General features: G+C 34.8%; 1 protein-coding gene across 14 annotated transcripts; it reads left to right on the forward strand.

Annotated features, from left to right (window-relative positions):
- The first annotated feature begins 436 nt into the window (after positions 1-436).
- chico lies at positions 437-25,515 on the forward strand. 14 transcript variants are annotated; one of them, XM_015982486.2, is made up of 9 exons: positions 437-540; positions 621-1,303; positions 16,929-17,116; positions 17,301-17,392; positions 19,033-19,175; positions 19,309-19,371; positions 19,601-19,678; positions 19,844-19,954; positions 22,421-25,515. In XM_015982486.2, exons 2-9 carry the CDS (start codon positions 934-936, stop codon positions 24,133-24,135), a joined length of 2,760 nt encoding a protein of 919 aa, XP_015837972.1. In that variant the 5' UTR covers positions 437-540; positions 621-933; the 3' UTR covers positions 24,136-25,515. The 14 variants fall into 14 exon arrangements, with proteins under 14 accessions (XP_015837972.1, XP_064213372.1, XP_064213377.1 ...); XM_064357302.1 differs by having other exon boundaries at positions 19,847-19,954; XM_064357307.1 differs by lacking the exon at positions 19,844-19,954.
- The last annotated feature ends 803 nt before the right edge of the window (positions 25,516-26,318 follow it).

A 26,318-nucleotide genomic window follows, 5' to 3' on the forward strand; every position in this document is an offset into this window, starting at 1 on the left:
TACGTTAGTAAATACCGGTTCAATTTTTTCCTGAGATAAAACTCTTCTTACAATCTGTTGAGTTGAGTTGGTTAACGAAGTTTTTTGAGCATTATTGAGTTTATTACTAATCGTTGTATAACGATATCTTCAATACGAATATGACTATTAATAATTTAGTTAAAAACATGCAAAAAATTGCTTGTTTTAAAGAAAATATCGAAAAAAAAATTATGAAAGCAATCTAGTGATTGGTTCGCCAATTTATAAAGAGATGGCGTCACGTAAAGGTAATTTTTCCGGTTTAGGAGAATCAAATGGAACAATGAAAAGGAAGTTTTGCACGGCCCTAATGGAGCGCAATATGATTACCACATCGAAAATAATTAAAACTTTCCAAAAAAATAAACATAATTTTTTCACCTTGTCAGTTTTGCCACCCCGAAATTTAAGGTTGGCAGTAAATAACGAACGGCATTTTGTCAAAAACTACCAAAAAAAACGTTAAAATTTGTGCAATTCCACTTGAGGTGTGTGCATTGGCGTAATTTTCGTAAGTTGGTACGTAATATCAATTTGTTGGGCTCAAGTAGCGTTTTGGCAGTGACAGGTCCGTCATGAATGACAGGTGTGATTTATAGGTTATAAAATTCCTCGGGTCGGTGTAAATCGTCGCCAAAGTGGCAACGTCCTCGGGGTCGTTCCTCGTTATCGAATCCTCCGGAGCGACGCATGCGCTTGTCTTGTTTACAAGGAAAAGCCGCTCCGCATTGCGTCTGCGACATACGTCGTACGATCGTCTGGGCGCCTCATTGCCAGCCCCGACAAAGACAGTGCCAGTGGTGGCGTTCCGTGTCCAGACAGTGCCGCTTCAGACGTCTACAACACATGACCGACCTCGTCAAGATGGACGCGAGTCAGTGTTAGTGTCGGAGTGTCGTAAAATGTGCGTTGATGATGTCGGGCAGTGAGGGTGGAGTGGTCCGCAGTGGCTACCTCAAAAAACTCAAAACCTCCCGCAAGAAGTTCTTCGTGCTGCGAGCCGAGACGGCGGACGCGTCCGCCAGGCTGGAGTACTACGACTCGGAGAGGAAGTTCAACAATGGGCTGCCCCCGAAGCGGAGCATCCCGCTGAAGAATTGCTTCAATATCAACAAACGGCTGGACACCAAACATAAACACGTCATTGCGTTGTACACGAAGGACGACTGCTTCTGCGTCGTCTTGGACAACGACGACGACTTGGACAGCTGGTTGAAGGCGCTTTTGAAGCTCCAACACGGAGAAGAAGTCGTCGACGGGGAGACACCCAAGCCCACGTTCGGTTAGTGACCGTCACAAGCCAAAACTTCATTTACATTTCATGCGGAAAAAACACCACTTGGAACCGAAAGGTTACGGCGAAACGTGCAAATTGGATTCAAACAGTGGCGTAACGTTGGGGAAAAATACGAAAATGACTCATTTCGGACGGGTCAATGATTGCTAAAGCGACGGAAAGTTTACGTTTTCTCGACTAAAACCAACAACACACTCGTAATCTACGCCCTAGATTTTTACCTCTGCACGAAAAATAAGTTGGCACAAGTGCCACACTCGCGCCTCAAGGTGCTAACTTTGAATGACAGTTGCCAATTTAAGATTTTAAAGGCATTGGCAACTTAAAAAACAACTTTGTTTTAAACAAAGTGGAATTGTGTTTTCTTCAAATCGAGGCAAAAATTTCAGTCTTTATTGTTATTTACGGTGTAAATAATTGTAATGCAAAACAAACTCGTGAAAAATTAGCATAATTTTGGTGTAAAAAATCTTAAATTTTTGAGATGCAACGGTAAATTACAAAAATTTAAGATTTTTTTTCTCCAAAATGAAGTTATTTTTTGAGAAATTGTTTTACACCATTCATTTTCACCATAAGTAAGAATAAACATTGAGGCTTTTAGCCTGATTTAAAGTTCAAAGATTGATTTTTAAACCAATGAACTACTGAAGTGATTCTCTAAAATGCTCTGAACTCGAAATTCGCCGCCAATTTTGAGACACTCTGTATATCTGCTCCCTAACTCAAGTATTTTGGTTTTAAGTTGGAATTATGACGTCATAAGTGCCTCTCGAGCATTTGGTCTAATTTTAAGATCAAATGGTTTTTGACAATTAAGTGGCACTGAGTTAATTTAATTAATTTAAATTTAAACAATTTACTAATTACATACTTGGAAAAAAATGCAGAAATGTTGAGCTTTGCACTCTTAATAAACTTAATAAATATATTTAAAATTTGCGCTTCGTTTTATATTTTTCAAAACGCTGCGAATACGGTTAAAGATACAAGAAAAATCTTAGGAAGAAACTTGTAGAGAATTAAATTTCCTTTAAAAAAGTCCGCGAGACCATATCTCTATCTTCAACGGTTTAGGCCCCAAAGATCTTCAAAGACGCTGAAGCTATGGATTCATTGCATTGTACTGGTGATCAAGTAACGGAAAGTTAATTTATACTTAAACTATAGAAGATAGAAATATGGTGTGCAGACTTTTTTTATAGAAAATTTAATTCTCTACAACTTTGTTCCTTGCACTTTTTTTGTATCTTCAACCGTATTCCCAGCGTTTTGATAAATATGCGGCGGTGCGCAAAGAATTATCGTTTAGAATTATCAATTGCGTTACACCTGCGAACGCTGCGAATACGGTTGAAGATACAAAAAAAGTGTAAGAAACAAAGTTGTAGAGAATTAAATTTTCTACAAAAAAGTCCGCGACAGCATATTGCTATCTTCAACAGTTTAGGAATAATTACCTTTCCAATACTTGACCACCGGCTAAATGAAGCAAAACTCTTGCTTGAACGTCTTTGAACGAGTTTGGGGCCTAAATGGTTGAAGATAGGGATATGGTCTCGCGGACTTTTTTGTAGGAAATTTAATTCTCTACAACTTTCTTCCCAACATTTTTTTTGCATCTGTGACCGTATTTGCAGCGTTTTGAAAAATATGGGGCAGATTGGTAAAAGTTTGACATTTTTTAGAATACAGTTTACGATAAAATTTTTCCCTTATGTCTGTGTCTGACTATAGAGAATTTAGTGCTCTTTGTATTTTTTTTTGTTTGCTATGTCTTACCGTTACACAAATACAGCCATTTTTTCAAATTCATTGCTCTGAAAACTTAGACGGTAATGGCGACATTAACGGGAACGTTTTATTTGTACGTCGTTTCACATCCTAACCTTTCGATATCCGTAGCCAACTTCCAGACAAAATTTAGAACAGAAATAAGTCACAATTTCTTTTTTTGAAGAGATTATCAGACTTACTTTTCATCGCAGGAAATTTTGAAAAAAATCTATTAGTATAAAACTAACAATATTTTCAACTTCTGTTAAAACATACGAGTTGCCAATGCCTTTAAGTTAACTTAATTCATAATTTGATAAAGTGATAAAGTTAACTATCACGTTTGGCGGATTTTAAACGAGATAAAGCAACAAAGTTTTTAATAATTTGATTAACGTCAAATCATTGAAACTCTCAGTTGCGTGATTAATGGATTAGCTGTATTTCCTGTTTATCATTTTCGTGCATTTTCACGTTCCATTGTAACGAAAAATATATTTATTGTTATCTAAACTTTATTACAAAAAAAAAACACAACTGCGACCTATTTTAACCTTACTTTTTCATTCATTACCTTGAGTTTATCTAAATTGACATTTAAAACGTCAAATTAGAGAATTTTGTTTCGTTATTAGCCTAGTTACAGGTGCAAAATTTAGCCAAATCGTCACGTTTACTTAAAATTCGAAAAGTTATTGGAGAATTCGAGGAAACATGTTTTTTATTTATATAAAAAGTGGTGTTGATCGCAACACACGCACCGATTATCTGTTTGTTTTGATATTGTGTGGCAAAGTCCGTGGAAAAAATGGTGGCGTCGCGACGACATTTCGTAGTTTGCGACGCGCGGGCTGGGGGGGGGGGGTAGGAGGGCGTCGTGACGCGTGTATGTGTGTGTGTTTCGACGCCCGTTGTATTTCTGGCCGGCGTCCTTGGCTCCGTTCTCCCAGACGCGAAACAATCCCAAGGACGCGGAAATTTTTGTTTTCGTGATAAGTTTTATCATTTTCATAAATAATGATTTCGTGGTGATGTTGGAACGGGAAAAACCGAAACGAATTCACACAAGAATGTGGTAATTGTGTTTGTTGTCGAGATACTGTTAGACGTTCAATGACTAAAACACTTATACGGCAACAAAACAAATATATCTGTTAATAGAATTCCATCGTGTGTGTGTGTGTGTGGTTTTGAAATGGTTGTTGACGTTTTTCTCTTAATTTTTTGATTCCGGTGGCGGAGAGAGGAACCGGACGTGTGTTTAAATTGCATTGTAAGAAACGAGAGCGGTTCCATTGACACAATACAATAAAGAACCCACCAATTAGCGTTTTATCTGTGACAAAACCTCAAACAGGTGGTTAAAATCCGACCGGAAATGCAAATTTGTCTAGCATTCCCAAGAGAACCGGAAAAAGTGGCTCGGATCCCTCGGTGAGAACTGATTTCTCGGTTTAGACTACGGATATCTAAAGATTAGGATATGAAACGACGCACAAATAAAACGTCCCCGTCCGCCAGAGGGCGCAGTTGTTCCATTACCGCCTCACTTTTCAGAAGAAATGGTAGTATTTGTATAACGGTTAACACATAATATACAAAAAAATACAGGCAAATGGAGCATTAAATTCTGAATAGTAAGACATAAACATAATGCAAAAATCTTATCGTAAACTATATTAAAAAAATAAACTTTTACCAATTTGCACTCTCCCCATATTTTTCAAAACGCTGCGAATACGGTTACAGATGCAAGAAAAATGTTTAGAAGAAAGTTGTAGAGAATTAAATTTCCTACAAAAAAGTCCGTGTGACCATATTTTTATCTTTAACAATTTAGGCCCTAAAGTCGTTCAAAAACGACATTTGCTATATTTTACCGATGGTCAAGTGTTCGGAAGTTAATTTTTACCGAAACTGTTGAAGGTAGAAATATGGTGTCGCGGACTTTCTTGTAGAAAATTTAATTCTCTACAACTTTGTTTCTTACACTTTTTTTGTATCTTTAACCGTATTCGCAGCGTTCGCAAAAATATTCTAAGCGATAATTTTGACGCACCGTCGCATATTTTCCAAAACGCTGGGAATACGGTTGAAGATACAGAAAAAGTCTAAGGAACAAATTTGTAGAGAATTAAATTTCCTATAAAAAAGTCCGCGACAACATATTTCTATCTTCTAGAGTTTAGGTACAAATTAATTTTTCGCTACTTAACCACCGGTAAAATGAAACGAATCAGTCGCTTCAGCGTTTTTGAACGTCTTTGGGGCTTAAATGGTTGAAGATAGGAACATGGTCTCGCGGACTTTTTTAAAGGAAATTTAATTCTCTACAACTTTCTTTCGAACATTTTTCTTGTATCTTTAACCGTTTTCGCAGCGTCCTCAAAAATACGGAAGGGAGCGCAAATTTTTAATTTTAAATAATTTCTTCTCGTGTTTCTTCTCGTTAAGTCGTCAGTTTCTTTCATTTTTGCATTTTTTCCAAGTAATTGGTGAATTGGTTGAATTTAAAACGATTTAGCGCGAGACAAAGCGCCCTCATTTTAAAAGCTTTTATTTAACTTGCTTTGTTGTCTGTCTGTCTGTTTCATATTTTTGGAGTCAAATTTGAAAGGGTTCCCGTTGTCACAATGAATTGAAATTTTGCATACTTACGTAATCTGCCTGACAGTGCAAGCTAATTACTCCCTAAAGGGGTTAAATGGTAACTTATACCAACATTAACGGTACCTTGGTCATTAGGAAATATATTAATACTTAATCATTTTCATTATCGTTACAAACAAATGTCGCTATTTTTTTTAAATTCATTTATCTTGGACGATAGAATATAGACACAGAACAGAGCTTAGGATGTTCTTTTAATGCTAACAGCTGTTTTCTATCACATACTACTGAATAAGTTTGCACAAATCAGCAAAATAATGGTGTTACAATAATATGGCGAAACTAAATCACAGAGAAAAAGACGTTTATAATAAGTAAAGACGACTAAAAAGCAATAAATAAAAAAAAATTAAAAAACGTTTTTTAGAAAAAAAGCTTTTATTTAAAAATAATGTTTTTCCACCAGAGGAGAATATTTTTGCTTACAATTTTTTCTCTAAAAAACATTTTTTAAATTTTTTTATTACTCCACCGTAGTATGTTTTTGGGTTCAGAAAATCGCAATTTTGTTTCGTCTCGTAAGTTACAGTCTTCCATAGTTTAGACCTTCACGACGAAACATTTTTATCGCAATTTACTTAACTTTGCATAAAAAAAATTGTTAATTGAGGCGATTAGAGCCGTCGAAATTGTTTCGCAGGCGCCACGTTGATGTTTCAAAGTGCAACGGTTTGCGAACAGGTGTGATTCCCCCCCATATGTATATTTACACTGCGATTACGCGGAAACTCAACCACAAAAAGCAAATCTCGATCGATTGAGAAAACTGAATTTTCCCACTTTTGTCGATACTTATCTGGGCGATAAGATTGAAAAAATTGTTTACTTTCGGCAATTATTCATTAACGAGCGGAAAATAAGTAGGACACTGATCGTAAACGCTATACCGAGCGTCGTAAAAATAGTTTTTTTTAATTTGTTTTTCGCACCGCACGGTATAATTAACAATGTCACCCAATTCGGCGCCTTTCAAAAGTCGGTATTTTTAGTGCCGCACTGACGTCACGTGTTTACGTTGTTTTACCATCAAAATCTCGCCCATTGTCTTTGATGGAATTACAGAAAAACGACCGAATAAAAATAGCACAGTGACGTAGGTTAACTGTACCGTGGTCCTCGAGGCCCATAATTTTTTTTTCATTCTTGATGTATGTATTAAATCTAATGATCGTTCGCACTGCTCCAGGATGTTTTCATGTGATGTGATTATGTTGTTTACAACATAGTCGGTAAACAACGTTCGAAATTAGTCACTCTTGACGAGAATTGTTTGTCGGTCGTATCGTTTTGTTTTCAGCATTAATTATTGTTTATCGGTTGCGTAAAATAACGCCCACCGCAAGTGTAAAAAATTCGTGTTTTTTTTTCACTCGTCCGTAATCGGTGTCAGTACTTTCACTCGGCCAAATTTTTGCGAAAAATTGCCGTTGTTTTTGTAAACAAGCATTTACAACTTTCGAAAAATACCGACGCCACTGGAATTTGACAGGGCTACGGAGGACTATAAGTTAGGAGACGGACGAGTTACAAAATCGTGGGATTTTCTGAACCCCAAAAAATACTACGGTGGAGTAAAAAACTAATTACTTAAAAAAATGCAGAATTGTTAAGCTACGCTGAGAAAAACTGACCAATAAAATTTTCATAAGAAACACGAGAAGAAATTATTTGAAATTTAAAATTTGCGCTTCGTCCTGTATTTTTCAAGACGCTGCGAATACGGTTAAAGATACAAGAAAAGTGTTATTAGTAGAGAATTAAATTTTCTTTAAAAATGTCCGCGAGAGCATATCTTTGTCGTCAACCATTTAAACCCCAAAAACGTTCAAAGACGGATTCGCTTTGTGATGGTCCGGTGATGGGAAAGAGAAACTCCAGCACTTTACTTCATACTACTACTATAATTTATTAAAATTTGGAATTTGGAATTGACATTAGGTCGTACAGTAACAACTAACTTATTCTGACTGCCCTATAACATAAAAATGATTTCTTATATATAGAGGGATGAAAGGCGATAAGCGGAAGAATGTACAAATAAAAGTGGACTCGAGATAGTAAAGTAATTAGGTACAAAGTTGAACATGCCGGATGTAGATGATACAAATTAAATTTAAGACGTTTGCTAATGATAATGAAAGATGTTTACTAATGATAATGATAATTATAACGTTAAAGGGATATTTATAATGGGTACATTACACCTCCCTCCGTAAAAGAAAATTAAGAATACGATTTATCGGTTCTTAATTTTGGTAGTGATGACGATGTATTTGGCGCAACCGGACTTATATCTACTGCTGATGAATGAGATTCTGAATGTGAGCCTGCTGAACTATCATATTTTACATTATAAGATGGAGCTGATGATGATTTTTTACATAGATTAAATATCGAGTGATTTGAGTGATGTTTCTTACAATATTTGGACAGCGAATATAATGAGAATATTATGAAAATTACGAAAATCAAAAGAAAAATATGATTAGTATAACTAGTATCCTGGAAGAAAGTTAAATCTTTATTTAATAATAATTCGTCTGTTGATTTGGCAATATCTTGTAATTTATGGCTTGCTTCTTTTAATGTGTCGATGTGAAGATTAGTAGGTGTTATAGGTAATAGATTTAAAGAAAAATTTTTTGTTTTAGTTAAATTAATGCAACAATCGTCATTTAATTTTAACTGAGGTACAACAGCATTGTGTGTACTATTACGAATTGTTTTATCGGTTAAGAAAGTTGCGGAACTTGTGTATAATTTACAATTTGAGTTAATTTTTAAAATTCCAGTATTTTCTAAGAAAAGGGTTATGTGTGACATTTGAAAGCAATTTAAGGCGATATCAGTTCTTTTGGGTAAAATATAAATCCATGTATTCGGTTTATCCAATTTATGCCAAATTTCTAAGCGAGAGGTTATAATTCTTATGTTGCAATTTATTGGGATATTGAGAGGAGATTTTAAAAGTTCGGTTTCACATATAGGTCTAGAATTTGTATAGTAGAAAGGTTCCGAAGTTACACAAATAAAAGTTGATTCATCTAAATTTTGACAATTAGTTAACTCATTTAAACCTAAATACAAATTATGGTTTTCGGAGATTGCTAGATAATTGAATGACGGTAAAATAAATTTATAATAAGAGGTTGAGTTGTCTAAAACCGGTAATGGAATTAATTTATAAAGATTAAATTGATTTCGATTTACAAGAGGTATTGATAGAACATAGCCAATTCTGTTGTCGGTGAAGAAACATTTGATTGTGAGTAATTCTAAATATTTGTGTGCATTTTCGCGGCTAACTGGTAAAGGATACGTAGATGAACTAGGTAAATGTGGAATTGTTTTACTCAATTCTTCGATCAATTGAAATGGTGTTATGACATAAGGGTGTAAAATGTTTGATCTAGAAAGTAAAATCGTGTCCATAACGGTCGTTATTTCGTTTTGTAATGTTGTAATAACTAGATTTAATAAAGAAAAGTGTTCGTCTAAATTTTGTTTTAATTCTAATGCAAGATACCTATTGTTTATTTTACGGGAATAGTTACTTATTTGTATAAGATTTTCTTCAAAAATTTTGGAGTTCTTATTCAAATCTGTGATGGTATTGTTAAAGTTCGCTATTGTCGAATTTACTACTATTATTTGTTGTTTTAAAAGTTTGCCTAAATTATATTCGTTTTTGTTTATCTGATTTATAATTCCATTATAATATTTAGCATCTGCTTCATCAAGTGTACCAAAAGCAGTTTTTAGAGCATCGCCAACGATATTTAACCAAGCGCGTTTAGTTCTCTTATTATTAATAAGATTTTTGAGATCTACTTCTGATTTATGCAAATAAGGTACTATATGTTTTAATAGTTTTAACGATGATTGACATAACGCCATTAATGAATGTTGATTACTTTGGCAAAGATGCAAAGTTTGATTATAAGCATGATCAATGAACGATAACTTATCTTCTAATGAACTTATATCGAGGTAGGATACTATTTGCCAATGTGTCTCTTGAAATTTCACATTATTTATGTGTTCAAAATATATACCAGAGAAATGGTTAATCGGTGTTACGGTGTACTGTTGTTGATCGGTGATTTGTGCGTATTCAAGTGTTGCTAATAAGCTGATAGACAGAATGAGTTGCCTGGAATAATAAAGGAAAATTAGTGATAAAAATTGATAAGTAAAAATAGTATAAAAATGCCTTAAATATAAGCAAGTTTTAATTTATTACTATGAACTTTATGTTTTTTATTTTTAATCAAAATAGTGTAATTTACTGGTGAATTAATTTCTGTAATTTCATAAGGACCTGAATAATTTGGAGAAAGTTTCCTTGACCTATTTAATTTTGATTGTTCGTTTAATAGGAATACTTTGTCACCAATTTTAAAATTTTGGTTTTGACAGTTCTTATCATAATATTTTTTAGATTGTTCTTTTGAATCTAAGATGTGCTTTCTCGCAATTTCGTGAGATTTTTGCAGTTTTAAAGTTAAGTTATCCATGTAGTCATCGTAAGTGTACTTAAATTCAGGAGATTTTGTTATGCTTGTAGGCAAATTTGCTTTAGTTCCGAAAATTAATTCAAAAGGTGTATATTTGGTTGAAGTATGAACTGTTGTGTTGTAGGAAAACATTGCAAAATCTAACCATTCATCCCAGTCTGTTTGGTTTTCTCTAATGTAGTGTTTTAAATAATCAGCTAAAGTGTGATGACTTCTTTCCAATGCACCATTAGATTGGGGATGGTATGCCGTACAGTTTATCTGTTTAATTTTAAACAGTTTTGCAATTTGTTTTAATAAATTTGAGGTAAAATCTTTTCCTTGATCAGTTACAATTGTTGAAGGTATACCGTGTTTGCAAATAAAGTCGTGAACTAATTTTTTAGCAATTGTTCCTGCTTCATGATTTGGAATTGCATAAGCTTGAGAATATTTAGAAAGATCATCCTGCAATGTCAAAATAAATTTATTACCATTTTCTGATAACGGTAGCGGTCCTACTATGTCCAAAAATATGCGTTCAAAAGGAGTTTCACTTGTTGTTGTAATCACCATTGGTTCTTTACTTTTCTTTCGAACCAATTTATTTTTTTGACATGACTCACACGTTTTTATAAAATTCTTGATATCAGATTTCATTCGTGGCCATTTATAATATTGTTTGATTCGATTATAGGTTCTATGAAAGCCCGAATGACCAGCACAAGGATTTGAATGATATTCCGTTAAAATCTTCTTAATTTCTTCTTGAGTGTTCGGAATTACGATTTCATTTGAAAGTATGTAAATTTTAATGTTAGTTTTTCTAAAAATGTATCTTATCATTGAACGAATTTTGTGAAAATGGAGTTTATCAAAGGAAGAGTTTAATTTAGGTAAGCTTATGGATTTTACGTTATCAGCAATTAATCGGTTTTTTAATTTTTGTAAAATATTAAACAAATCTTCGTATGATATAGATTCCCAATAATGTTCTTTTGTTATCATATAGTAAATATTTTTGTTATTTGCTGAATTTATTGGTATTTTGATTACTTCGTTGACGTTTAAAGTTTCTGTTTGTAACATTTGATAGCTGTTAGTAAATTTCTCTTTTATTTGTATTTGGACTAATTCCTTACATTCGAGATCCTTTGAAATGCATAAACAGATGTTATCGGTTGAGTCGATAATATTACCATTAACTTCTTCAATATTATCATTGGTGATAAGAGTTGTTCTTATTTTTTTTAAGAAATTCGCATATGATTCATCGTCGTCCTCAGTTCGGAAATGATTGACACACAGATTATCTAGAGGAATTCGGCTGAGGGCATCTGCATTTTTATTTAATTTACCTGGTTTATAGAGAATTTCGTAATCATACTCCTCTAATGCTAGTCGCCAACGTATTAATCTAGAACCCGGATCTTTCACATTAAATAACCACGTTAATGGACGATGATCAGTTATGATTTTAAATTTTCTACCATATAGGTACGGTCGAAAATGTTTTACACTCCAAACAATAGCAAGAAGTTCTTTTTCCGTCGTTGAATAGTTTGATTCGGCCCTATTCAAAGTTCTACTAGCGTAAGCTATTGGTAAATCATTAGGAGGTTCACCTTGCGACAAAACTGACCCGATAGCAAAATTACTTGCGTCCGTTGTCAAATAAAATGTTTGTGTAAAATCTGGATACTGCAATAAAGGTTCATTGGTTAATATTGATTTTAAATTTTCAAATGCGCGTTGTTGTTCACTAGTCCAAATAAATTCTGCGTTTTTTCTTAATAATTTGGTTAACGGTTGTGTTAAAAAAGAAAAATTTGGAATAAACCTTCTGTAATATCCGATTAATCCAAGGAATGTTTTGACATGCTTTTGTGATTTTAGAATAGGATACTCTGAAATAGCTTTAACTTTATTGGGATCAGGTTTAACACCTTGATCAGTGATTTTATGTCCTAAATACATTACTTCGTGACGTAGAAATTCGCATTTGTTTGGTTGAATTTTTAAATTGTGTTCTGATAGTCTTTGAAATACCTCTCTTAATTTTTTATTATGATTTTCTAAAGTATCTGCATGAATTACTATGTCATCTAAATAAACAAAACAACGGTTATTTTGAATTCCAGATAAAACATTATTCATTAATCGTTGAAATGTCGCTGGTGCATTTTTTAATCCAAACGGCATACGATTAAATTGATAGTGACCTGTGTGAGTAGAAAAAGCAGTTTTAGGAGCATCTTCTGTAGACATTTTTATCTGATGAAAACCTGATGTTAGATCTATTGTTGAAAAATATTTTGAATGTCCTAACTGGTCCAAAATTTCAGAGATATTAGGAAGCGGATATGAGTCACCGACAGTTATATCATTGAGCTTACGATAATCGACAACTATTCGCCATTTTTTCATTCCGGAAGAGTCTGATTTTTTAGGTACAACCCATATAGGAGAATTCCATGGTGAATTAGATGGTTCGATAATATTTTCATCGAGCATTTGATTAATTTGCTTATTGACTTCTTCTTTATGAACTTCTGGAAATCGGTATGTTTTAGCGTTAATTGGTACTTTCGATGATGTAGGAATATTATGCGCGATTGTATCTGTAAATGTTAGTTTGTCACCATCGATATAAAAGATATGATTAAATTCATGACAAATTTGTAGTAAAGATTGTTTTTCTTCTGAATTTAGATGATCAGTTCGTAATAAATTTGAAATTTTTTCTAAACGTTCTGATTTGAAATTATTATCAGAGGTACTCGTACGTAATGAGGAAATATTCGCACTATTTTCACTATAATCGATTGGATCTAATGTGACTTCGATATTTTTAATATTAACGATTTTTTCGGTAGTGTTTAAAATTGAGGTTATTATGTTGCTATCTTTGTCAACCTTTACAAAACTTGGACAGAGATAAACGCCTTCAAGTATATCAATATTTGGACAAATGCCTTCTTTTATTTCTCCGTTTATGGCTTTAATTTTTACAATTGTTTCTGTTCTAGGAGCTAGTTGAAATTTTACATTTGAATCAGTTTGATTGTTTTTTATTTTATTTGAAGAAAATTTTTCATTGTAAGCAGGAATGTTCTGATTTAATGGAGGATTAGAATTAGATTGTGAAAATTTTGATTTGTAATCGCGTTGAATTTGCGCACGTATGGGATATTCTAAATGGAATATATCTAGATGTTTATCATTTATAAATAGTTTATCATTTTGATAATCAATTAGGCAGTTGAACGATTTTAAAAAGTCGTTACCTAAAAGACCGTCGAAAGGAATCGGGAAATTATCGGGAACTGCATGAAAAATATGTGTAAATTTCTGATTGCCGATATAGAAATCTAAATAAGTATAGCACAATGTTTTCGTATGCTGAGTCACGTTTATATCAATACCCTTCAGAGTGATAAGATTGTCTTCATAACAATGAGTTTGACCTTTAAGATGAGAAATTTTTACAAGCGAAATGTCAGCACCGGTATCTAAAAGGAATTTACCTGGATGATTTTTTAATTGAGCAATATTTAATGGAATATAACTTGTTACAGCAGCAATGTTTAATGTTGCAATTCGGCGGAAATTTGGTGGGCAGTCCTCGAGTTCTCCGCCAACGTCGAAGAGCCCGGGCAGTTTAAATTACTGCCGTTTGAATTTTGTAGGGACTGTGATGAAGATCTAATGCGGGAATTATTATTTTGTTCCTTTCGCGACTGGTTATATTGTAATTTACGACACTCGTTAATTAAATGACCATTGTTCTTGCAGTAATTACAGAATTTTCTTTGAAAATCATTGTTAGATCTTGGCTGGATTTTAGAGGAAGAATTATTATTATGGAAATTGTTACGATTAAATTTTGAGGAATTACTGGTACTTGGAGAATTGATATGTGTGTGATTCTGAATTCGGTGAACATTATTAAAATTTTTGTTCTGGTTGTGTTGTTGATTTTTGTTCCGACAATTAAATGAATTATGACCCGATTTGTTACAATAATTACAAAATCTACTTGACGAATTATTATTTACGTTTTGATATTTATGAATTTCGTATTTGGATTTAAGTTCCTGTTCCTCGTTAATCGCGATCGAGATTGCTTTTTCTAATGTATCCGGTTTTTGAGCTTTAACTAAAATTGACAAATCTTTATTTAATCCCGTGATAAAAACGTTCAAAGCTTCATTTTGCAGTAAATCAATGTTTCCGTTGCGTACTTCTTCGGTTAAATTGTCACTTAACGAATTTATTAATTTTACGTAGCATGTTTCTACACGATTTGAAAAAGAAACGACACTTTCATTGTGATTTTGCCGACAGGAATTTAACTCCAATTGCCATTGACCAACTGTACGTTTATCTGAATACAAATCTAGTAAATGTTTCTTTAATTGTTTCCAATTTGCAAATTCTCTATTACGTGTTAAAGTTCTCGCGTTATGCGTTAATTTGGTTTTAATAATTGAAAGTAAAAGTGGTTGATTTGCAACTCCAACAAGATTATGAGCTTGATCACAATTATCTATAAATTCGAACAACATTGATTTGGTTCCATCAAACTTAATTAACATTTTTTCTGCTAACTCTAGTGAAATCGACATGTTGGTGAGATTTAAGTTAGGGTTAATTAAATTACTAGATGATTGAATACTTAAATTATTGAGGCTACTTTGATCCGAATTGGGCGTAACGGAATCAATCGTGTTAGTTTCTTCTGAACCGATTGAATGTGGATTAGACGCGGTAGCTCCTTCTAAATTCGTCGTAGCTTCACAAGGGAAGATAACTGCTGGAATCCCATTATGTTACACTGGACCACACGATTTTCGAAAACCTTCACGTCTGGGGTTGAATATCGCCATTTGTCACCTATGGTAGCGACGATGCAGCAGGTAGCACGAATACACGAACCTTGAAGACCTGGATGTTGCACCACTGGATGATGGACGATAGCCCAAATCGAAGTTTCCCAAACTTGCTGATTGAAATTTCAAATTGAATTTGAAATAAATTTTCCAACCGCACTATTACGATCCCACTTCTGACACCAATTTTGTGATGGTCCGGTGATGGGAAAGAGAAACTCCAGCACTTTACTTCATACTACTACTATAATTTATTAAAATTTGGAATTTGGAATTGACATTAGGTCGTACAGTAACAACTAACTTATTCTGACTGCCCTATAACATAAAAATGATTTCTTATATTTAGAGGGATGAAAGGCGATAAGCGGAAGAATGTACAAATAAAAGTGGACTCGAGATAGTAAAGTAATTAGGTACAAAGTTGAACATGCCGGATGTAGATGATACAAATTAAATTTAAGACGTTTGCTAATGATAATGAAAGATGTTTACTAATGATAATGATAATTATAACGTTAAAGGGATATTTATAATGGGTACATTACAGCTTCATTTACCGGTGGTCAAGTAACGGAAAGTTAATTTATACTTAAACTGTGGAAGATAAAAATATGGTGTCGCAGACTTTTTTATAGAAAATTTAATTTTCTACAACTTTGTTCCTTACACTTTTTTCGTATCTTCAACCGTATTTCCAGCGTTTTGATAAAAATGCGACGGTGCGCAAAAATTATCAATTTGCGTTCCACCTTATATTTTTGCGAACGCTGCGAATACAGTTAAATATATAAAAAAAGTGTAAGGAACAAAGTTGTAGAGAATTAAATTTTCTACAAAAAAGTCCGCGATACCATATTTCTGTCTTCAACGATTTAGGTATAAATTAACTTCCCAATGCTTGACCACCGAAAAATAGAGCAAATCCGTCGCTTGAGCGTCTTTGGGGCCTAAATGGTTGAAGATAGGAACATGGTCTCGCGGACTTTTTTGTAGCAAATTTAATTCTCTACAACTTTCTTCCTAACATTTTTCTTGCATCTGTAACCGTATTCGCAGCGTTTTGAAAAATATGGGGCAGAGTGCGAATTGGTAAAAGTTTGAATTTTCTTAAAATATAGTTTACGATAATTTTTTTGCATTATGTAAATTTAAGCTCTCTCTGTGCAAAACAGAGCCATTTTAAAAAAAATTGGGCCCTCTGGCGCCGGGAACATTTATTTGTGCGTCGTTTCATATCCTAGCCTTTAGACCTCCGTAGACGGAACCCAACGTTCCAATTCCAGCATTCCAGCGACTGTTATTTTCCGGTGAATCACTAGAATTTTTGTCGATTCGGCTCGAAATTGATTTGGCAGACCGTTTCAAGCGCCCACTGACAATTATAAATAATCTCGTTGAAGTTCAGACTGACGGGCAGACGGAAAGACCTACTTTTCGTACGATTTTTTTATTTCATCGTTTTGTGAATGTTTGAAGATTCGGGCTGTTCATTTCATGAATAATTCACCGTGTTATCTGTTTCCTGTTGTCGTAAGTGCGTAACAACTATACGTCAATTGATTATTTTAACGGTTTTACTGCAAAAAGATCCAAGGAATGCAAAAATTAACGGCATGATCATCTGTTATGATAAATATGCGAGATAAGTCAAGGACGAGGCGTGGAGGTTATCAAAATAACATAAAAAATTCTATTAATAAAGAAGTTGGCTATTTTTAGAAATTTAGGGGGATTTTTCTATGATTTGGTAAAAACTGTGGTGTTTTGTTTCAGAGCACGTGTGGCAAGTGACCGTACTTAATCGAGGCCTCGGAAATGCCGGCCTTACCGGAAATTACCGCCTCTGTCTTACCGACAAGACTCTGAGTCTGATCAAAAGAGACTGCGAAAAACCAACAATCGAACTGAACCTTTCGAATATTCGAAGTTGCGGAAATCTCCGCGATTTTTTCTTCTTGGAGGTGAGTAACAGTAATACCAACACGATTGACACGTTGCCAACTTTGCACCAGACAAAACAACGAATTTCTTGCGTTCTTAAAATAACACACGGTGTTAAATTTCGTTCTGGATAAAAGATAAGCGATTACCAAGTTCAAGGGGAATTACAAGACTGACCTTGGTGTTGTTGTTTTTTTTTCACAGATTGGTAGATCAAGTACCTTGGGAGCCGGCGAATTATGGATGCAAACGGAAGACAACAACATTGCCCAAAATGTGCATTCGACCGTTTTTCAGTAAGAATTATTTTTTATTTCATTCAGTGCCGTCAACCGAAATAAATAAACTCGACTATTCCGGTTTCGTTATTTTTGAGTATTTCTTTCGGTAAACAATTCAAGGAAATCGATCACGCCCACCGCGTGTGTGTATTTCGACGATTTTCAAGTGTTGCACAAATATTATCGGCTGCCTGTGGTAATCTATTGGCAACACTGAGTAATTGTTATTGTAGCAAATTGGTACAGGTGCATGAAAATGGAACGTTTGAATTACATAAAGGCATTGGCAACTTAAAAACAACTGTATTTGCTCTGTAATTCAAGTTATTTCGATTTAACGTTGCAATTGTGACGTCATAACCGCCTTCGAGCATTTGGTCCAATTTTAAGGTTTTTAATATTTGTCGGGTTTACGGATATCTAAAGGTTAGGACGTACAAATAAAACATTCCCGTCCGCGATAGTAGTTTCATTAATGTCGCCAGAGGGCGTAGTTTCATTACCGTTTAAGTTTCAGAGCAATGAATTTGAAAAAATTGGTTATATTTGTCTAACAGTTAACATATAGTAAACAAAAAAATACAGGCATTTAGAGCATTAAATTCTCAATAATAAGACATAAACATAATGCAAAAATTTTATCGTAAACCACATTTAAAAAATTTTAAACTTTTACCAATTTGCACTCTACCCCATATTTTTCAAAATGCTGCGAATACGTTTACAGATGCAAAAAAAATGTTGGGAAGACAGTTGTAGAGAATTAAATTTCCAACAAAAAAGTCCGCGAGACCATATCTCTATCTTCAACCATTTAGGCCCCAAAAGGCGTTCAAAGACGCTCAAGCGACGGATTTGCGTCATTTTGCCGGTGGTCAAGTATTGGAAAGGTAATTTATACCTAAACCATTGAAGATAGAAATATGGTGTCGCGAACTTTTTTGTAGAAAATTTAATTCTCTACAACTTTGTTCCTTACACTTTTTCTGTATCTTCAACCCTTTCTACAGCGTTCGCAAAAATATAAGGTGGAACGCAAATCGATAATTCTTTGCGCACCATCGCATATTTATCAAAACGCTGGGAATACGGTTGAAGATACAAAAAAAGTGTAAGGAACAAAGTTGTAGAGAATTAAATTTCCTATAAAAAAGTCCCCGATACCATTTTTCTATCTTTTACAGTTTTGGTATAAATTGAGTTTCCGTTGACGTTGACGTTCAAGATATTGTCTCGCGGATTTTTCAAAGGAACTTTAATTCTCTACAAAACATAAAATAGGTAAAATAAGTCGCCAATGCCTCTAATCACTGAAGCCAGTTTAATAAAAATCAAAAATTTGTTCATTTAGGCGAAGCGGTGTTGTTTACACGGGAATTTAAACAGCGCGATAACAACAATGTTGCGCTGATAACAATTTCGGAATATTTTGTTTGTTTATTTGTCTTGTAATACACTTTAAAATTTACAATAACGCTGCGATTATCTACGTGAAATTTATCACTGGCGCCTAACAATAAATAACAGCTGTTCTAATTGCCAAGTGACGTCGTCGATGATTTGCAAAACTTAATTGTCATCATTGGCACCACTGACGGCGTCACTCAAGTCAATATGACTGTTGCCAACCTGACAAATTGTATTTTTCTCTCCAGTGCCATGTCTACCAACAGCAGCAGCAAGGACGAATTGGGCCCGAAAAGCCGTAATCGTTCCTCTTCGGCCACCGAATCCTCCAAACCTAACATGACGCGAAAAATCCACATCGCCCCCAAATGTCATATATTTCTACCACCAGGTAAAAAAACACGCAATTGGTGCAAGAAGTGTACTTCTTGGATCAATTTTTTTTGTTATTGTCTCCTATTCTGTCTCTGTCCCACCGTTCGTAGTATAGTTTTTAGTAGTGTTTTTCCTCCTTTAACTTCCAGATGTGTTCCACACTAGTGACACTCAGGTCATTCCCGCGGGCAGCTCCACGCAGCACCCTCTCGGTATGATTTTTATCCTTTCCCTTCCCCAAGTGTATGCAACGCGTCAGACACCGTGACGCATTACTGGTTGCATACGCGAGGGTTTGTCTGGTGTTTTTTTTTTGTGGGTGTTGGGTTATTTCATGTCTAATCTCTCATGACGCATTCTAAACCATCTGGGTTGATGATAATTTAAAGAGATTCAAAGCGCTGTTAAATATGCTAATATGTGGTTGCATGGGGCTTGCAGTGAGCGGTGTTGCCAGTTTTTATCAACATCTAATCCAGAGAGGAGCCAAAGCTTCAGAACGTCGACATTCAATATCAGGTCTGTAATTGTTGCTTAACAACATTTTGGCACAAAACAGGCCCGTTTTTTATGTGAAAATAGTGAGGTTTGGTTGCAACAGGGCCGGGCTGGCCCTTTTGACCGAACCTCGCTTTTGGTCCTTTTTTGTGTCATTTTTGTTTTATCGGGATGTTTGTCCTCCAGCAGGTAGTCTAACCCATTGTGGCGTCATCAGCCATCAGCGCACTCAATCACTGCCTTTAGCGAATCCCGCACCTCTTTCCGATCACTCGCACTCACGAAAACGCCCCAAATGTACGTATCATGCGCATTATCATTGCCATTTTTGCGCCCAGCGATGGTGTCAAAGTCGGCTGTGTTGATTGACAATTGACAGTATTATAAAATGTGTGCAGTGTCTAAAAAACGGACATGGGGGCGCTACGAGGCTGCGCTCCAATGGAATCTGTATATTCTGGTTTGGAACCTTGCTAAATTTTGTTTACAAAAAATGCTTTTGTGTTTTGTGGGTTGTTTGTGTTGTTTTCTAACCAAATAATCAAGAAATTTGATATTTTATACGCAAATTTATATATTTATTTTTTAAATATAAAGATTACATTTGGGTTATAGACTTTAGGGATGTCTAAAATTTACAAATATACAAGAACGTAATCAAACATCTCAATAATTGCTTACTATTTCTTTAATACTTTAAAACCTTTGCTCTAAGTCAGAATTATTAGTACCATCTAAATATTGATAGCTTTACATCGCTTTGTAGACCAAAATCAAAGTTTGTTTTAACCAACTAAATTTTGTAAAAAATATGTAAAATACAAGACTTGTCTTTTTTTAACCCCAACTGGGAGGCAGATATGTTACTGTTTTTACTGTACTTCTAAAAAAATTCCTGCATTTTCTTTAGTTGTTGAGCGTATGTTCGGACTGCTTACTTAACCAGTCTCTTTGAGTGATTGTTTAACTTAAAAATATAGATTTTGTTTCTAAAACAACGCGAAAAATTGATGTTGTCATATACTGTGTTCACTTTTTACAAATATTGTTCAGTAATACAATTTCAAGCAGTTTTTAGTACAAAAGCAATTAATAATAATATTACAAACATTAACATTTACGTAATGAATTTAAATAATACGCAAGACAGAGATGTAACCTATTTAACAACTAAAAGTTCGATTAAAAGTTATATTATTGTGTAAGTGTATTCTCTGATAATTAAATTATAAGATATAGCTTTTTTGCACCTATGTGATCTAATTTTACTTAAACAAATGGAGTTCAATCGACCGTCTAGAGACATTTTGTAGATACAGTGTTTTACCTTGGGAAAAGGAATGTTCTGTTGCAGTTACTGTTTATGAAAAAAACAATTTTGTTTATTAATTTAGACAAAGAATTGCTAATGAGTATTTAAATTAATCTAAGCGTAAAAATAAACTGAAATTAGATTAAAAACCTACTTAAAAAAAAGTTGGTTACTGTGTTTTTGCTTGGGATAGCCGTTTTATAGATCGAAATCAAAAATGAACTCCTTACGGCTTATTTTCAGAATTAATCGAAGTGAAATTTGAATGCGAGTAATTGTTTTATTAGAACTGCGTTTGGTACCAATTTTTTATAAGAAGCCGTTAGTTTTTAAAATTTTTCTCAAATTACGGAATATTCTGTAAATCAATTCGTTCTTCTGATTTGGAATGTTTGGAAATTGATATGAAGTAAATATGTAGGTAATTTTATCGTTCTCAACTTGTCCACAGTTTAGAATACAGAAGTTCGGATACTTACTTGGCATTTTGATTATTCAATATAAAGTTTGAAACTTGAAACAATGATATAGCGCCTATTAAGCTGCAAAAATGGATTACTTGTGAGATTATTTTATCAATTAATTTGTCAAAAATTGTGACATTAATTTTCCGCAAATTTACAATAATACAGGTGTATCCTGTAGTCACCTGTGAATTTCTCATGTAAAAGTAGAATTGCCGCTTCATAAAACTACTGATAGGCATTCAGATATCGATTGACTTTCTTCATTTCTTGAGAATTTTTATTGAATCTCCATTTCGGAAACCTTCCGTAATAACAGTATTTTCTTGTACACTTTAGTTACTTTTCAACGAAACTTTTGAATGTAATTAACTGACAACTTGTGTATTTCACAGCTGACAATTTTGACATTTATTGACAGCGGACTCATTTGGGTAGAGCGGCACAATGTTTTTACATGTTAAATAATTTCAAAGTTAACTAGATGAGAATCATTTTAACACACACTGTATAAATAACATTATATGATTATTTGATTAAATTTGGTGATTCACTAATAATATGAGGAAAATTGTAAAATGGCAAAAATATCTATTACGTTATCAAAAGTAGGTAATAATTTGTGAAAAAATTCTGTAAACAAACCAATATTTGAAAGACTGCAATAGAGAACTTCATAAAAATTTAGTTTTAATTTCTAATAGTAATAAGGATTCAATTTTCATTGAACAATTCACATTTACACTATTTGAACTGAAATATTTTTTCTAATACACTGGTGATTCAAAAATGTGTGGCATAATTGTAACCACGTATACTGACCCACCTCAAAAAATAGAAAAATTTGCTTTTCAAAAATCATTTTTAGATGTAAATCAACTAAATGCGAATCATTTTAACACGCCTTGTATTACTGTCAGTCAACACAGACGATGAGGGAAAGTTGGAACATTCCGACCCTTTGATTACCAACTGTTTTTCTTGCAGGTATGAGCCGGGAACGTTGCGATTCGATGCCATCCCGGGCACGAACCACATCCGAGGGGAATCACCGACACTTGAATCCTTATCGGCCGGCATCGCTGTACGGTCGTGACATTTCGCACAGTCCGCCATTAGGCAGTCCGGTGAGTCCCCCGTGTTCCACCGATTCGGCAGGAAGTTCGTACAGTTTGACCGACGAAACGGACGTTTGTACGGAAATGGAACCAAGTTTGGGACGCTATGGACACTCATTGACCCCAGACGAGGCGATTGCCGAGGAGGACTGTCCTGATAGCCCCCCCTACAATAATTACATTTCGATGACGTTGCACAGCTCGGACGATGGATATGTGGATATGTCGCCCAGGGGACGGCATCATAATTCGCCGACGGCGAGTATGAGTAGCGTCACTTCGGGGACTCCCTCAACGGACATGCGCTTCGCGGAGTATCCCCTTGAGAAGGTGACGTCGTACTTGGCCGACGATGACGGACGGCCAGCTCGGGCATATTCGGTCGGTTCCAAACCGGAACGGTATAAAAAATACACGGAAATGGGCGGAAACAGCGATAATTTACGGGCACGTGCGTTAAGTGTTGGGTCGAAAAAACCACCAGCTAGGGTTTTACCACCGCATGGGTACCACCATCCTGGTACCAAGTCGTCAAGTGCGCCCATCTTAACCAATTCCCGCGGTCAGGGCTCGTACAATTCCATCGGCCCAATGGACGATCTCATGGAAATGGATTTCAGTCATAACTCCGGTTACATGGACATGAAGCCGGTCAACTCCGGTTACGTGGAAATGAAACCGGGCCGTAAACCGGAAACCTCACCTTACGTCGACATGTCGTCCGGTTCTTCCCCGGCCAAACCGTCGTACATTTCTCCCGCCGCCACCACGACCCAAACCGAAGTCTACATGGAGATGGACCCTCGAAAAAATCACAGCGAGTATTTATCGATGAGTTTTACTAAAAAACTCCCAAGTCCGGGGAGTCCCGGGACCCCCGAAGGCTACGTCGAGATGTCGCTCGGGCGTGGCCACAACCCCAGCCAACTAACTGAAGACTACGCCAACATGTCGCTGAACAACACGAAGAAGCGACCCAATCGCAAGAAAGACAAGAACCGATCGGAGCCAATCAACATCCAGGGCGGGCCCAACCCGCGCTCGCTCCTCCTCGCGCGCAAACACTCGACCGGGACTCCGCCCACGATGTATCTGCCGCTCGTCGAGGCCACGCCTCACGACTCGAAGGACAGTTCGAGTTCGAGTATCAACACCCCTTCCAGTTCCTCGACCATTTTTCCGATTAGTCTGAACAGTCCGTCGAAGGCCACGCCCGACTATATACCGATGGATTTCGACAAATCCGATTACGTGAATTACGACCCGAAGCCGGGAGTGGGGGAGTTTCGGCCAATCAATGAGAGTAACGACGACGAGGGGCGGGCTTACGAGGTTTTGAGGCCGAGTTCGAGCGAGTCGTGTTCGACGATCGGGGGTTCTCGGCCGGCGTCGGTTAGTTCCGCGCATATGCATTACGCGAGCTTGGATTTGGATGAGGGGGGGAATCGGAGTCCGAGGACGGTGAAAGGGAGTGGGGGGGAGCAAGGGGAAGTGACGTTGACGTATGCCGCCATTGATTTTGTCAAAAGTGAAGGGTTGAAGCACAATGCGGTGGCGGCGACCAATGCGAAAGTTAAACATTGAAAAAGAGACTGATTTTAGGTAATTGTAGGGTTACCATGGACTTGTCATATCCGGTTGACTTGCTTATATTATTATGTATATGTATAAGAATTAAACAATTGTTGGATGTTTCATGTAGACGAGATAGTGAAATTTTGTTTTGGTTTTGTTTGTTTGAAACGGAAACGTGTCATGTTTGGATTTTTTGCAAATTATAGGATATTAGAGTAATTTGTAAACATATCACCTCCCCTTAACGAGCTAGGAAATCAGAGGAGGCGATTGTGGCGACCTCTCTGTTTGTCTATTCAATGTATACACAATAAATGTTACTAGATCTCTGAAGATTCAAGAAGTGTAAATGAAGATCAGCATTCCAGATCATGGGGTACAATCATTAGTGAATTATTTCCCCATCCGCGCGACTAGTGAAAATTTTTAAAACTAGTATCATCACTAAAAAGATATTTTATATACTACTACAATGATGGTAAACCAAGTTAGTGTAATTATATATATTTCTATTTCACATTCTTAAAGCAATGTTATGTAATTGTACTATATTATCTAAACCTGTTTGTAATTAAAACAAGTAGTTAGAGAAGTGAGTTGTAAACATTATTCTTATTGAGGCTCAATTTATAATTCCTATGTAGTCATGAAATGACATAATTTCTTTGTTTTTTAATTTATATAAGTTGTATATTCTAAGTGTTAATTTATTTGTATTTATATGCTTTGATTTATCCTGAAATACCAAAACATCAGAATTGTTCCACTGTAAAACTGCCATAACGTGAAATTAGTGAAATCTTTATATGCAACAGGTGCTAAGAATATACACGAACGAACTTTTATTTATTTCGAATGACAGTGCCTTTACACAGTTTTTTATTTGAATTTTTTAAAATTAGCATTTTATCTTTGTTGCTTTTAGCCATAGAACATTCTGCACTTTTCGATTGATTTTATTTGTTTTTTACTACTTTTAAATGATTCAAGAGCCTTGACTTTTATCATAAATAAAAAAAATTAGAAAATATATTAAGAAAATGCTATATAATCTTGAAATAGCTTATGCAATTTATGTAGTGATGCATGTAAAAATTATTAATGTGAAAAATAGGAAATTTGCTATATGTATAGAAAATTTGGACATTTTCAAATACTCTGTAACCACCACCAGTTCAGAATATTTCTCTCATTCATAAAAAAAGGTAATAAACGAATATTCTGGATGGTGACTGTTTGAAATCATGTAAAGAAATTTTTAGTCCTATAATTTGCGAAATTTATGTAATAATAACGTCAACCTGTTTCGAGCACTAAGACTAGTGTCTGTACACAATATTGGCTGCCTATATTTTTTTGTAAATCGACAAATAAATTATTTCATTTAAACCAGGTGTTTTAGCTTTTTCTCCACCTTCTAACGGTTTGTTTACATTACGTTGGTTGTTGCTTTCATGGCCAACTTAATCAAATGTCGCCGTTGACTTAACCTATAAATTTTTGCCATAAGTAGCTCTATCTGCTGGAAAAAAAAGAAAACTAAGAAACTATGTGTATAATTTGATGATTTATTAGAGTGAATACATATCTAAAATTAACAATTGGATCATCAAAAACAGTAATACATGACCACACTTTACAATAAAATTCTTCAAAATTGAAACTAATTCCAGCAATGTGGAAACAACAGTAAGAAAGAAGAGAACTGACAATAAAAAACCCAAATTAATGAAGAAAAGAAACAAAAAAAATTACAGATGATAGACATGGAACTTACAAAGTTTATGGAAGGATAATTATAAGAAAAAAAAAAAACACAAAAATAATGCTTTTTTGAAAGAGAATAAACATTGGAATTAGAATAAAACACACAAGTCAGGAAAGAACTGGAAAAATGAAAAGATGATTTTTATTTTTTTTAATCTTTCACAACTTAGTGGGAAACGCATACATTATTATGAGAGGAAAGTGGAATGAAAGTGGACAAAAAAACAATAATTAAAAAAACTAAACGAAATGAATAAAAGAGTGTATACTTGCAGGAGAGACAACATTAAAAATAGAAAATGAAGAAAATAATATAATATAGTATAACTTAATTATAGAAAAACGTGGAACTCAAATATATCTTATAAAGAAAAGAGTAAAGATGGTGGAACAAAGATTGAAGAAGACAACAAGCAAGATTTAAA

Source organism: Tribolium castaneum, chromosome 6, assembly GCF_031307605.1.
Source record: "Tribolium castaneum strain GA2 chromosome 6, icTriCast1.1, whole genome shotgun sequence".
Taxonomy (NCBI): Eukaryota; Metazoa; Arthropoda; class Insecta; order Coleoptera; family Tenebrionidae; genus Tribolium; species Tribolium castaneum.